The sequence below is a fragment of the Ptiloglossa arizonensis genome, chromosome 3 (assembly GCF_051014685.1).
Source record: "Ptiloglossa arizonensis isolate GNS036 chromosome 3, iyPtiAriz1_principal, whole genome shotgun sequence".
NCBI lineage: Eukaryota > Metazoa > Arthropoda > Insecta > Hymenoptera > Colletidae > Ptiloglossa > Ptiloglossa arizonensis.
In genome coordinates this window covers 7,799,977-7,815,053 of record NC_135050.1, presented here as the reverse complement: position 1 = coordinate 7,815,053, position 15,077 = coordinate 7,799,977, and the positions used below count along the sequence as shown (strand labels likewise).

At 33.4% G+C, this 15,077-nt stretch overlaps 3 protein-coding genes across 8 annotated transcripts in view; all 3 read left to right on the top strand.

The window, feature by feature from the left end:
• The window catches only part of Ih (hyperpolarization activated cyclic nucleotide gated potassium channel Ih), a 91,818-nt gene extending 87,091 nt beyond the window's left edge, over nt 1-4,727 (top strand). For 3 of the 5 annotated variants that reach the window (XM_076306650.1, XM_076306647.1, XM_076306645.1), the window contains 3 exons: nt 1,080-1,368; nt 2,456-2,591; nt 3,317-4,727. In XM_076306650.1, the coding sequence (XP_076162765.1) occupies nt 1,080-1,368; nt 2,456-2,591; nt 3,317-3,463 (572 nt within the window). In that variant the 3' untranslated portion in view covers nt 3,464-4,727. The remainder of the gene's footprint in view (nt 1-1,079; nt 1,369-2,455; nt 2,592-3,316) is intronic. The other 2 variants (XM_076306646.1, XM_076306642.1) reach the window with 1 other exon arrangement.
• Nucleotides 4,728-11,819: 7,092 nt separating this feature from the next.
• LOC143144334 (uncharacterized) lies at nt 11,820-12,955 on the top strand. The gene is made up of 3 exons (XM_076306640.1): nt 11,820-12,162; nt 12,308-12,449; nt 12,526-12,955. Exons 1-3 carry the CDS (start codon nt 12,006-12,008, stop codon nt 12,839-12,841), a joined length of 615 nt encoding a protein of 204 aa, XP_076162755.1. The 5' UTR covers nt 11,820-12,005; the 3' UTR covers nt 12,842-12,955.
• LOC143144333 (zinc finger HIT domain-containing protein 2) lies at nt 12,710-14,925 on the top strand. 2 transcript variants are annotated; one of them, XM_076306639.1, is made up of 6 exons: nt 12,710-12,847; nt 13,140-13,196; nt 13,553-13,850; nt 13,937-14,197; nt 14,297-14,500; nt 14,576-14,925. In XM_076306639.1, the coding sequence occupies exons 2-6, from the start codon at nt 13,147-13,149 to the stop codon at nt 14,897-14,899; spliced, it is 1,137 nt and encodes a 378-aa protein (XP_076162754.1). In that variant the 5' UTR covers nt 12,710-12,847; nt 13,140-13,146; the 3' UTR covers nt 14,900-14,925. The 2 variants fall into 2 exon arrangements, with proteins under 2 accessions (XP_076162754.1, XP_076162753.1); XM_076306638.1 differs by lacking the exon at nt 12,710-12,847 and having other exon boundaries at nt 13,006-13,196.
• The last annotated feature ends 152 nt before the right edge of the window (nt 14,926-15,077 follow it).

Here is a 15,077-nt window from a genome sequence, read left to right as displayed (position 1 = left end):
CAATTACATCTTGTTAAGAAGCTCTGAAAAGAAATTAGAACTTCCTAATAACCTCTAAAACAAGCCAATTTGATGTAACTCACTTCATAGAAGTTCTAGTAGTTTTCCAAATACGACATCAACGTTATACCTCGTTAAGAAACATTGGGGCATAATTCAGAATTTACGACAGATTCGGAAATTCAAATTAAATAACCTTTTGCAAAAATTCTCAAAGTCTTGTGAATATGAGACATAGAAGAATGTTACGTGACAAGAATGCAACGTATTCTTGTTATTAAATTCAATGAGAATAATAGAATTACAGGGTTATTGAAAGTTTAGTTTAATCCTTTAGAGAGGATAGTTGCAACAATGACAATCTAGAAAGCGAGTTACCGGTTAGGAATGCCTAATAATTCTAGAAACTCATAATGATTATGAGGTATAAATATTCTTATTAAGGTGCACCACAGATAAATTAGAACACCGACCTTATTAAATCAACAATCCCCCAAACACTAATATTATTTCTCGGCAATTAAAACTGAGGTGCTACCGGTAGCCATTTTTTTATGTTTCATTAGTACGTACTCCACAGTTGAAATCGCAAAATGCTTGAAAGAATCGTGGGTAATTATTTACAAAAATTTACACCTCATAAATTATCACGTTTTTGTTATTATTATATTGCGAAGAATAGAGTCCTGAGTAATCCCGATCGATTAAGAAGCAGAAATATTTGGTTAAAATTTATTTAGAATTTAGAATTCATTTTATTCGTCGTTATCGTTTTGTAAACGGATTCAACCATCGCTACTTTCCATTTATAACAGTTTGAGTTGGTTTGGTTCCATTTTCAACCTGGTTCTTCCTCTGCATTAGTTCAGGTCCAAGTATAAGTTTACTCGGGACTTCAACCTGTATAATGTATCTCAAGAACAAGGTCATTGGTGAGGTATAAGTTGTTATAAATAACCACAGAATTTGATCTCGTATGGTCGGTTAATCTACCCCAAGAAATCAAGTATCATTATGCATCGAGAAAACCTACTGTCCCGGAGAAGGTGAGGTGACGCCAGAGTAATTGCGCGTTACAGGTGATATCATCATCAAGGAAGGTACAATAGGCTCGAAAATGTACTTCATACAAGAAGGCATAGTCGATATTGTAATGGCAAACGGCGACGTTGCGACCTCGCTGTCAGACGGTTCATATTTTGGCGAGATTTGCCTGCTGACAAACGCGAGGAGAGTGGCATCAGTCCGAGCCGAGACCTACTGCAATCTCTTCAGCCTCTCGGTGGATCACTTCAACGCCGTGTTGGACCAGTATCCACTAATGCGCAGAACGATGGAAAGCGTTGCCGCCGAGAGGTATAAGCTTTGGTTAGGTTTGTTCTATCGAGTTGGTGTGCTACTAGATGTCAATCATCACTCCCACCTCCATGTTGATTTTGTTGAACATTGTGTACTGTCCGACAAAGCGAAATCAGTCATTTCTTGTTGTCCAAACATCATGTCGCTTCTCTTCAACCTGTTATTCAATATAATTTCTCTGTATACGCTGGTTTGGACTCGATGTGCTTGTTTTACATACACCTTACACACACAGAAAGGAAACTTGCCTCGGAATTTAACGGTGAAATGAAATTTGTATTTTATCGACAAGCGACAGTGCAGAATCTTTTTGGGGGAGAAAGTTTACAACGAAAGCGCACTAACTTGCGACCAAGTGGACGCGTATCCTCCGGATACGCGTTCGAAATGAGTTGAGAGGGTTTTGACAAATATTTTCTCGGTTCGAAATTTGTTCAACACGCGACCGTGGTTATCGCACGGTGCCGTGTGTCGAACGATCTGCGTTAAAAGAAATAATTAAGAACCATATGGGACATCGCGACAAAATATTTTCACACTCTCGACACATTCACTACATAGTAATGTTCTACTCATAATTTTGCATAACATTCTTTATAAATGAGTTGTATTCTTTGCTGCATCCTCGCAGAATCACATTTCTTGGAAATCTCTTCTCAATCTTCGAACCGTTGCACGAATAACAATATTATTTTATCAGTTATACGAGTTAAGGAAAACACCGGGTATACAATGTACGTCAATAGATAATTATTAAGAAATAAATTGTACGATTAATTCAACGCCGAAACTTTTCCTATCACCGATTAATTTACGCATTTGTGTCACTTGGATCGATCGATGTGTGATTCTGCAGGCTGCATTTCAAAGCTACTGACTTTCTTTTACCCAATCTTGTACCTCACATTGTAAAACCTTTAGCGGTGCAAGTGGTATTAGAACAAATAATACTAATCTGTTCCAAGTCGTGACGGAATAAATATATTTGGTTAGGAAAAACCTGTACTGCTAAACGGTTTGTAAGTCGATCGATGTGAATAATCGTTGGTTGTGTTCCGTGCAACATTCCCTACGCTTAATTGTGCTCTCCTTGTAGGTTAAACAAAATCGGGAAGAATCCGAACCTGGTAGCTCATCGCGAGGAGGATCTTGGCAGCGAATCGAAAACGATAAATGCCGTAGTGAACGCGCTCGCGGAGCAAGCTGCGCATGCTAGCGCTAGCGAAGAATCGGTAAATAGATTTTATAAGATCGGTAATAAGTTTCATTCAGGATACGATTAAAAACATGTTTCATTCAATGGTTATAGAGAGAAATCTAATTTCACTTTTATCGACACACGACATTTCAAAAATCTGTATACGTAATTGGATATAGACACCACAACGCAACATAATTGACTTTAAAATAAAGAAACAAACGTAATAATAACGAAATTTTTGAACAAAAAATTTTTTAGATCGTTCTTTATAATCGTTGAAAACAATTCCTTTTCTCCCAATAGTAACCAATAATAGTAACAAAAGTAAGAATAACACACTGACGTACTTTGCTGAACGTTGTACTCATTTGTTCACCGTTATTTTAATTTAAGTAGAAGATTCGATGTGTCTCAATTAATCGATTACTTGCATAAGCATCGCTCAGTTTTCTATATGCCATTGTGTCTTTCAATATACTGCATCTCATACAATAATCTTATATATCTACTTTCTTAATTTAACACAAAGACAATGTGTACGTACTAAAATATCGAAAAAATTAATCGACCTCTCTTAAATAGAATTCTGGCTATTTATTCGCTTGGAATGTTGAACTTCACCTTAATCAAAGATTAAAGGATGCCTCGATAAAAGGGAAATTCAAGACTGCCCTAGTGTAATGTCAGAGAAAGCAAAATGCGCGGGCAAGTATTGATATACCACAATATTTTCTACAGCATTGAATGTGTTTCCAGGTACACAGCATGGAGCTGAGGACTCTTCCAGCTTGCATGTTGCCCAGACCAAAGTCTGAAAACAATTTCGCGAGCCAGGAGCTCTCAAGAGAGGGACGAAAGATCTTCCATAAAAGCGACACTTTCCACAAGGACTCGTATCAATGACGACACTCGTTATACTAGCATACAGAGAGATACTAACGGCTCCATGTGGGACAGTGGTCTCTGCTGTCAGTAGGATTGTTGGTGACCGTTTTAAGCCTAGATTCTGGACGCTACTCTAGAAGCAATCTATACATAGATATACGCCATGCCAGTAGTCCTGTAGCGATCGGTTTCTAGCGCCTTATATTAACCTGATGGCACATTTGTCCAGGATCTGTGCGTAAAACCGTGTGGACCAAAGTATTCCATTCTCCAATGGTGACACAGTTCGAGGAGCTCATTTGGACACCTTTTTTTCTCGGTGAAAAATTCGACTTTTAACAGCAATAAATAGCAACTGATACTCAAAGGGAGAATAGTATAAACACTTGGAGACTTTGATCGTCCCCCCGGCTCGGGGTGTGAATGATCAACGTTTGGACGAAACTATAAAGGATTTATTTTGGGCACGGAAGTATTGGACGCTGTGTCACCGGTTGGAGGACACGGAGCCGTTTTCTGCCGCGAGACTCTTCATCAAAATGTCAATGACAAACGTCAACCACGGCGAAGGGAAAGCTACGACAATGGATGACGATCTTATCGACGACGAAGAGCAGGCCTAGAAATTTATAGAGCGTATGTAGTCCATCGTGGACTAGGTATAAATCCTAAACAACAGTGTAACGATGCGTAATTCTCTGTGATTTTGCAAGTCGACATTTCGCACTTTATGATGGAGAAGGAGTGGAGAGAAGAAAACAGAGTATAACCTATACGAACAATTAGGATTCTCTTTTGTTTTGTTTCTTTTTTAAGACAACTAACATAGAAGAGAACATACTCGTAAAACGAGAATATTCCAGTTAAGTTTGTTAACGTATTTTAAATTTAGCTTCGTATCGTAAATAGTCCCATACGAATGATCAAGAGAAAGAAGATATGAACGAACAACTAACATACAATAACTCCAAGGTGGCAATCGGACGAACAACGGAAGATCCTAGGAATGGGAATATGAAAAGAGGATTTCTCATTTCACCGCGGGAAACCTATCCTACTTTCGAGATCGACAGAGAAAGTCTTGTATTCGGAACTCGCTTATTTAAAATAGCTCCAGTTTTGTTTTCTAATATGTCTTGAGTCGCTTCGAAAAGTGTAGTGATAACATTATAAGGCCGAGCTGTGTATACAAGTTCTACTATATAATCGGAGTTTAGGAAGACCGTCCTGAGACGTGAATGAAATCCAAGCCACGGGAACAGAAGGAAATAAAGGTACGAAAATTGGGGGAGGGGGGGGGGGGGGATGCTTAAGTCGTTCTACAAAAAGAAAATAATATTATAAAAGTCTAATCGAAAGCCCAAAGACCGTGTTAACTTGTTAAGAGTCCTTTGGGCTACCACGACTAAAACGTCAATGAATTAAAATATTAAGTGGAACGCAAGAGAAGTACCTTTTTATTCAGGCGAAAGACGCGATGTACTATAAAAAAAAAAACCAAAAGGTATAAATATTATGTAATAAATTATTATTATTGTTACGATCATCATTGCAATGATTATTACATCCACTACCGCATAAATTAGGCAGTTATTAACAAGTAAATGAAAACAAATACACACAAGTATATGTGTATGTATATGCGTGTTTGTGTATATATATATATATATATATATATATATATATATATATATATATATGCAAACACATATGTGCATACATATACATACAAGGTATTATGCATAGTGGTCAATACAGTGCTGCAAAATATTATGTAATATTTTAACTGTAATGCGAAAAAGGGCGACACCGACAACGCTAATATCTACGGACAGTTTTACGTGACAATTCCCAGAGCTTCTTCTAATGAGTTTCAATTGGCTGATACTTTTGAGGCGAATAATACATTCGAAGTCAATCGACTAAATAATTCCATTTACATAGCAAAATGTATTATTTTTCTAGCTGTGATGTGTTTTAGCGGTGGTATTCTTTATGTCTTTAAAAGTTTAAAACGACTATTGAATTTTCCGCTATATCTATACTCATACCGAAAGTAAGAACTCAGTTCTAAGAGAATATTTGCTGGATTAGTGGTTCCTGAATTGAAATTTGCAAACATGTTTCCAGAATTTAAATCTTTTAATTTTGAAACTCGTACAAATATATTTTACAAACTTCTGAGTAACATATAAATCTTTCGCTTCCTACACGAAATTCCATAATTTCCTATTTTAATGAAAAAGAAGCTTTGCTTTTTCTCACCTACACCATTAGAAAGAAACAATTGCATAATCTCTAAAAATCTCTTCTTTAAACATTCAGGAACCACTCTTCTAAATATTACTTGGCAGAATATAGATTGGAACTGTTAACAATAATACTCTCTTTTAAATACATGCTATAAGAATCTAATTTAATAGCAGTGTTACTTGTTACTTTGACATACACTCTGACACTCTTCACTGACATATGGCAGTTGAAAGAAACGTGCCATTCATTTTCTAGTTGAACGTGTACACCTTTTTAGCATATGTGGTTATGCATACATGTACATATATACATATATATATGTGTATATATATATATTTATTTATCTATTTATTTATATATATATATATATACATATATATACATATATATGTGTAAAAAATAGAAATATTATACATGCGTTTCATACATATACATATGTAAACATACACCTACACACGTGCGAGGAAAACAAAAGTACCTATTTTTCATGTGAGAGAGAGAGAGAGAGAGAGAGAGAGAGAGAGAGAGAGAGAGAGAGAGAAAGAGAGAGAGATTTGTCATTATTTTACATCTCCTCACGTCATCCTAAATATATAATACTAATAACGATAATGATAATATTATAATAGCGACGAAAGGATGATTTGCGTATTAAGGGTCAAGGCAATCCCAAAAATGGTAGAATACTCGTAGACCGCATGACCGACGTTTTTATAGATTAATCTATACATATAAAACCGGTCTAGGATTAATCTGCCAACAAGGTTTCGGGCCTAAGGTGTACGCGTAACGAATACAAGAAAATGAAAACCAGACGGGAAATAGATTATTGTTACTGCTTCGGGAGGAGAGCGAGAACGAAACTGAACGAGGCAATTATTCGTAGGGAAAAAACCGCGGAGAAGAAATGAGTGAAAAGAAGTTGTACTCTTTACTATCACTGCTAACTAATAGACAACTATTTAACCACTGTCTGCTAATGTTGATAAACGATCAAAACGCGACGAAAGAAGTGCTAACCATAAATATTGCGCATTGTAACTTGTATGTGCATACCTAATGTGTACATATATCGCGGAAGAGCATGGCATTCCTGTGGAAGAATGCGAGGACAAGTGCGTAAGCAAAAAAAGAAAATATGCAAAAACAACATTAGAATTATATTGAACAAAAGTAAAAAAAAATGTTTAAAAATTCGCGCGGCTATTTCTGGTGCACATGGTGTGTGCACGTTATCGCTAAGCGACAAGAGTGAGACGTAATTAAGAAAAATAATACAAAAGAAAAAAAAACACATACAAGGGCGAATAGTTTTTGTATCAATGAGATAAGTTTCGCGGCTTAGCAGAAACGGAACGATCACGATCAGGGGTCCGGAAATCGGAAATGGTACGTATATTTGTAACAACGGAACGAATCTAAGGGAAGACAAAGTTCAATTAAACGGCAAAAGCGTTCCACAAATTCTTTCTCGTGCGATCTCATTGATGATGAATTGCGAGATCGTCAGTTCGCGGTTGGAATTACAGACACAACGCTAGAATTATCTTAGAGCCACGTAAAAGTATAATACAAAAGACTGTAGCGCCATGAATGTGTATCTCGGATCTTACATATCAGATGTTTCGTTTGAGCGACTAAGGATACGTTTGCAGCGAGATTTTGCTGATCAGCGAACAAAATGGCTGTACGATAAAGTGCAACACCTTTTAGGTAGGACTAGTGATGGGCACAGAGACTCTTCGAGCCACTTTGAATATTATTTGAAACTATTAACTAATGGATATCATTGAACAAGATCTAATCTCGAATGTCTTGATATGTTCAAATCCTTTGGATAAAAGAGTTCTGTCAATATTTGAAAGTAATTACTACACCCTTTTATTTGCACTGAGAATAATTTTAATATTATTTAAAACAAAACAAGTATACACTTCATCGCTATTACATGCTTGTATTTTAAATAATATTTGTAACGTTGCGGAAACATTTGTAGAATAAAATTGCTTGAAAATTTACGAAACAAAAGAATTAAATTGCCCATCACTAGGCAGAATTTCCTTCGCTCGCAGGAGACCTCCCTACCTTCCAATCTCGCAATTCATGTTATTCTCGAAATTCTCTATTCGACATCATTGGTTTCTGAGTTAAACAATTCTCCCAGGACCTATAAAATTGAGCCTAGTCGAGCCGAACTTTAGCGGAGACACAGTATAGACTGAACCTCTGTTTCCGGTTTCAAGGATCAAACACGATATAAAAACGATTGATAAACGAAACATGCGACTGTCCAATGCCAAGTAGAATGCTAAGCTTCGTTAGACAGTACACTGACAAGCGTTTCTCGGTGATCTCTACAGGGTGACACAAGACTGGCTTAGCATCAGCGACTCCTAGATCCTAAGTAGACCTATGCTCTGTGATCCAGAATGAGATTGAATATGATTTCCTGGGTGTAATCTTTGTTTATGAGCCGCAAAGTGATTGAAACAACGAAATCGAAGATATTAACAGTCATTGACACAGAAACTTACACCTTGATTGCCTTGTAGATCTCATACAGGTAATTCTGGTAGGGTAGCAACTTTCTATCACAATTTTCAGTCATCTTAATCATAGAAATTCTATCTCGACGAAATCTAGTTTTCTAGTGGAATGTTTTAATTTTAATATAGTTGTCGGATACAAATTAAATGTATTTATTATTAACGAGAAAATCCAGTAGTGTGGCACCACGTAGAAGTCATCTTCGTCATGCGAGAAACCTGCGTAGTAACGCCTTGTAAAGAAACAAAAAAATAAGAGAGCGAGCGAGCGAGAGAGAGAGAGAGAGAGAGAGAGAGAGAGAGAGAAAATAACATTACCCTAGCGTCAATTTTCTACGAAAGAGTTTTCTACAAAATTCACACCATAAGCGTGTATTTGTCACATCGCGCTTATTGTATGAATCTGTATGTATGCTATACAAGCGCTGGTACGAATTGCCAGCGTACGTATCTTGACGTTTTTCTATTAGATATCGTTGGCCAAGTTTGTTACCAATGTTTAAGAGTGGTGAATCTGTTATTCAATGTAAACTGAGAGTGCAGCCCCAAGCAAGCATAGTAGTGGATTAAATTAACCTCATAGATGCTTGTTCGAGACACAGTATAATTGTAAAGCGAATAATGAACCAGATAAAAATGAAGTGAAGCAATTATAACTATCGTTCAATTATTGAGTTCTATATCGGTGTTTAACTTTTCGCACTCGGTATACGCATTTTCTTTCGCAGCTCTTTTCAAGTTCCCTATTCATTTAATTGTCGAAATTTGCAGTAGCTTTGAACATTTTATATAGATGATCACTTTATACATGAAACAAAAGGAACAAAATGTTTGCCAATCGAGTGTGCAGAGGTTAAACAATCGATTGAATATTCTTATCGCTCTGGGAAGAATAGTCAAGTTATCATTTGAAAAAGCACACAGAGTATAAAAGCGTTCAAACAAAAGCGATATTGCGATTATAATGATTAATATGTACAATTTCGTTCAATTGTAAATCCGTTATATACCTATGTTCAGTAGTGTAGTACTAAATTACCGACAGTATCGACAGACGTTAGAACGAATTTGCAATTTTTGCAATGATTCGTTCTAGCATGGTACAATTTTAGTTCTATCCGAACAATGAATATTTGATCAATAACTCCCAGGAAGCTCTGTACGCAAGACTACATACCGACTCTCTAGTCGCAGAACACTGATTTCTTTGAGTCTGCAATCTTCGTTTGCCTCTCTATCGCGACAAGCAATCGACAATTCGATATTACACGTTCAGACGAGCTTTTAGCAAAGTTACATTGTATCGAAGTAACATAATAAGATTAGACTATTATTCTGTAGGTTTAACTAACATTAGTATCGTTACGAAACGATCTAAAAATAGTGGCTAGAGAGTTATCGAATTATTTTACTGACAATGATCTTTGTTAAGCGCTACACTATTGTTCGCAGAGTGATCCAGCGCGCTTGGGCGATAGCTGTTGCAAAATACACGTGTATTCACGTTCATGTAAGTGTATATGCGCGCGTGTGTACAAAGATGCACTTCATTTAGGCCAGCTCGTGGCTCGAGCAAATAATAATAAGTCGAAACGTCAGTTCGAACGAGAGGTTTTAATTGAAAACTTCCACCATCTGCAACTCAGTATACACACAATGAAAGTCTCCATTCATTATGTCGGGATTATACAAAAGAAAAACGAATGAAAATGAAGTGGACAATTTTCGTAACGATCATCAATTAATTGCAGAAGTTGGCCCCAGTTGACGAAATGAAAAAATGAAAAAAAGAAAAAAACAGAATCTAACAACGGAATACATACATACTTCTTGAAATACATATGTATACTTCTTCTTATTTTCGGTTCTCTAGTCTGCGGTTAAATATATTTTATTAAACGGTATAAAACAGATAACCGAATAATGAGCATAAGTAAAGTTGCATGCAAAATAGAGAGTAAACAATTAGTAGCCATGGATTATAAGGCGCAATTGAATTTAACATGAAAAGAGAACAAAAAGCAGATTAGTTCTTTTTCTAACGAGCGAATCATTTTTTAAGTGATTTGACACGTAGCTGGCTAATTAGAAGTTACATAACTGGCCAATATACTTTTATAAACTGTACAAAAAAAGGAAAAAAACAAATAAGTATTCACGCGCGTTTAGACATCAGCACTTTTAAAATATACTTGCCAAAACAAATGCCTTAGCAAAAAAAAAAAACATTACTGTACATTGAAGTACGAGATGAAGAAGATAAATATATAAGTATAATAAGTACACGCAATGTCATATACAAACAAAAACAAATTGACAAACAAGCCAAAAGCCAATGCACACATCAAAGATACATTAGTAGCAAAGGAAAAGAAAGATATACATACACATATTCCTTACGTTTAAAACCGTCTATCTGTATAAAATGTACCCGTGAACTTTGCTCCTTGTATATTTTATACATTTAACGTATTGTTTAAAAGCAAGCAGCAAGTGGTTATAATTAAAAAACAAAAACAGTGTACATGAAACCTTCTCAGAAGCGCACTAAAATAAAAAAGTAAGAGATGATGATGCAAAGTGAGAATATATTATTAAATGTATTTAGATTAAGATTGAATTATTAGGGGACGAGAGAACGATCATTATCGTGTACATAAACATCGTTGGCAATATTCGACTTCGCCCGTCCATTTAGTTTCTAGACCACATGTCTCTACGATTGTTCCTTTCGAGCCAGCATCGAATAGGTCAGAAACGATTGAAATAATTTGCGCCTGTAATTCTTGTTAATCTATCGTTAACACATTGACATAATTTAGTCAAAGTGTTTTCTTCTCGGACAGAGAATAATTATAATATTTTAAAATATATCATTGTTTATGTTTAAGACACACTTCCAAGTACTCCATATTCATTTTCTTCTTCATTATCATCTTCATCTTTATCTTTTGCACTTCCTTTGACAACAATCATTTCGTTACAAAAACAGTTATTCAATCATTGATTTTTGTATGTGTGGTATTAAGCACATCTTATAATAATGCAATAGCATTCAATCAAAATAAATTTATGAATGAAATCTGATAACACTGTATGAGATACAACTGAAAATCTAAGATAGCTAATACTCTTATGATGGTCTGTACGTATGAGTCTATATTTTGTTCATTTTATTATTATATCATAGAAATCTTTATCATCCCTTTGTTATTATTTTTATTCTTTATGCTTTATCTTGCTATTTCATTTTGGTAAAAGAATATCATCAGTGTTTTCCTTTAAAATGTATGGAAAGAACGACTAAATATTGATTTGCTTTTGTTAGCTTGAAATTTAGATTAAAATATAGTTATTAGTTAATTTACTCTGTATACTTTTATTAAACAATGAAGCAAATTTCTCTAATGTAATTTTTTATGAAATATTCAAGACTTATGTTTTTAATTACTATCAAAGGGTATTATAGCTAGTAAATAATTGTACAATATATCAACATCTTTACACACATTTCAAATACTCACATCCTGTACAAAATTTATAACTATTAACTAATAAACAAATTTCGGCAATGAGTTAATTAAATTTAAATTAATGTTTACACTCTTATTTCTATACTTTAATATATTAAATATCCGATATATTACGAATTATGTTGCAATTGTTGATTAAAGTATGAAACAAAATTTGATAGAAGTGCGTTTTTGAAACAATTTAAATTCACTTATCGATAGTTGACTCGTATCGTTCAAGTAACGACGATGTTAAACAAAAACAATGATGATTCAACAAGTTCGGAAGATGAAATATCGAAAAATGCATTAAAAGAAGCAACAAATCATCAATTTTTCAAAGATACGTATTTATCTACGACAAAATCCGTAAATTTAGAAATTTCTGAAGAGACCAACAAACACAGTAAGTATTATAACCTTACTTTCATTTATTTTCGACACGTTGAATTACAAACTATAGTTTTCTTTTCTTTATTTTGTCTTGTACAGAATTGTAAAATAACTATTAGAATTTAATCATCGATTTTATTCACCTTCTTTTCTTTTAGATAATTCAATACACATTGAGAATTCAAAAAATGTCAAATCATTAAGACAAGACTTAGAACAGAAGGATCAGTTTGAAAACTTTGGAGTGAGCTCCTCATTTCAGAATTATGTTGCAAAAAAATTGGATGAAATAATAGAGAAGTATATAAATCAGGATTAATATTAAATTTCAACAAATTTTTTATCATTTTTTTTCATAATAATAAAATTTTCTCAGATCTATTCAAATAAAGAAGAAGAAAAATTCTTTTACAAATGACACAGACAGCACCAGAAGTAATATTGGTATAAAGCTTCTTGATTCTTCAGTGGAATTTCTAACAACTAAACAAGAAATTGAAAAACCTCAGAAAAGGAGAAAAGTTCAATCAACAATAGATGACAAAACAAATTTTATAAGATGTAAAGAAGTTGCTGTAGATCCTAAACAAATTTTATCAAAAGCAGATACTAAAGCTTGGAAGTGTAAGCGAAAGGAACCTGAATTCAAATATAAAAGACTAAAAAATGGCACTTTAGTTGAAAAAACTTAGTACTAGGTTAGACTATATTAATTGGAAAGTTGTTTTGTAAAAATTAAAAAATAAATAATTTGATGTGTAAAATTCAAACTTTTAATGCCCTATATTTTTTTCATTAATGTAATGTTCTAATATGTAATTAATAATATTTTAATTTATACCGCAACATACAGAACTTACAGTCCGTTTAGAAAACGGTTATTGAAACGCGAAAAAGTTCTTGTGTCACTAAAATTCATTAGAAAGTGGTTTCGTATTCATTAGATACGAAAAGTAAATTAATTGATGCAAATTTTAAACATATTTGCAGCAAAAATATGGACAGTCCAGGGACAAGTGCGACAAATACAAATAATTTTTGCAAATTGTACGTATCAAAACAGTAACCTCAAAGTTTGTATTTACAAACAATGTCAATTTTTATTCATTTCTAACATTTCACATTATGGTATAAAAAAATTACATTTACATCTTAAAATAATATTTTAATTATTTTATACATGGATACAATATTAGTTCAGTTTGAAATCTTATGTTTTAATATATTGTATATTACTAATCTGTTTTTTAAATGTTTCCTAACATATTGCAACTTACAGTATATTATAGAATGAATAATTTTTCAAACTTTTCAATGACTTACAATAAAAATAACTTTTAAGAAATAATTAAACAAAATATAACATAGATATTTCGCTTGTAATATTTTATTCTTGATTATAGATGCAATACACGTCCTAGGGTATACACTTGCCCACGATGTGGCATAGCATATTGTAATGTTGATTGTTATAAGTCAGAAGCTCACTTAGAATGTTCAGAGAGTTTCTATCGGCAATGTGTAGAAGAAGAGTTAGAATCTCATGGCAATGATCCAGAAGATAGGAAGAAAATGATTGAAATTCTTAGAAGAGTACATAAGGAAACTTTAAAAGATGTTGATTTAGAAACTGATGATATAAGTGATGAAGAAACTATAGAAGAATCAGAAGAATTGTTGGATTCGGATGATGAAGAAAATGTAAATAAAATTATTATTTATATTAAATGTTTTCCTTCATCTTCTTTTTACGTTTTCTCCTGATTCTTGATCAATGTTCTTTTTAGATACCAGACTTAGAGCAGCGATTGCATAATGTGAATTTGGATAATGCGGATGAAGTATGGTCTGCATTAACTATTACAGAGAAACAAGAATTTGAAGCATTATTAAAAAATGGTGATATAGAGAAATTGCTACCACAGTGGATTCCATGGTGGACTCATCATATTAAAAAGAAACTTGTACAAGATATGGATGAGCAAGATAATGAACAAAAAACAGAATTGCCTCCTTTAATAGATGTTCCAATATTCAATGAATTACAGGTAACTTATTCATTAAAATTACATGTACATAGAATTTCATATAATTTCTTAAATATAATTTCATTATAAATAATGGAGGTAATATTTTATCTTTTACAGAAAGCTTCTTCAAATGTTCATTTTAATTTAATAAATGTAATTTATGCTTATGCATATATAGCAAATTATTACAATGGTGATTATTTAAACTGTCCGATAGAAGCTACAGTTGTCTTTCTTGATCTTTCTGATAATATGAAACTAAACAAAGTATATGAAAATGTTGAGTCAGCAATATCTTCTGTTGTTCGTAATATTGTTAATGTATGTACAGTTGAATTTTATATTTTTACTTTATATATATATATATGAAATGGAAAATATTACTATCATTTCTAGTGTAATTGGTTACCCCAAGATGAACAAACTCTATCAGCTTTCAAGGAAGCTGGGGATTTGATAATACAAGGACCTGAAAAAAGAAATAAATATTTTTATATTGCTATTACACTTTCTGAATTGTACAGATTACTTACAGCAACAAAAGAGGAAATATCGAAACATAAAAATAGAGCTGGAAATAAAGAATTTTCAACAAAATTTGCACAAAGATACAATATGAATAATATAAATCTATCAAAAAAGGCTCTTCTTTTGTATTGTAAAAAGTTGGAGTACTACTTATCATGGATTAAAAGTCGTCATCTAAGTATGTGTACATAAGTGGATTTAAATAAATACTTTTTATTTTTAAATGTCGGAATTCAATAATTTTTTAACAAATCCGTTTACCGAAATCCTTTTCTCCTAAGAATTTCTAGAAATTTCATTGTCATTGTTTCGCCGTACTTTACGGTAAAAAAACTAAATCTGGTAAATCCCTAAAACAGATTTACACACT

Excerpts from the sequence above, each read along its gene's own strand:
- LOC143144334 (XM_076306640.1), top strand. The coding sequence starts at position 12,006 with ATGTTAAACAAAAACAATGATGATTCAACAAGTTCGGAAGATGAAATA. Across the intron at positions 12,163-12,307 it reads TGAAGAGACCAACAAACACA|ATAATTCAATACACATTGAG; the intron begins GTAAGTATTATA and ends CTTTTCTTTTAG. Across the intron at positions 12,450-12,525 it reads TTGGATGAAATAATAGAGAA|ATCTATTCAAATAAAGAAGA; the intron begins GTATATAAATCA and ends AAATTTTCTCAG.
- LOC143144333 (XM_076306639.1), top strand. The coding sequence starts at position 13,147 with ATGGACAGTCCAGGGACAAGTGCGACAAATACAAATAATTTTTGCAAA. Across the intron at positions 13,197-13,552 it reads ACAAATAATTTTTGCAAATT|ATGCAATACACGTCCTAGGG; the intron begins GTACGTATCAAA and ends TCTTGATTATAG. Across the intron at positions 13,851-13,936 it reads ATTCGGATGATGAAGAAAAT|ATACCAGACTTAGAGCAGCG; the intron begins GTAAATAAAATT and ends TGTTCTTTTTAG.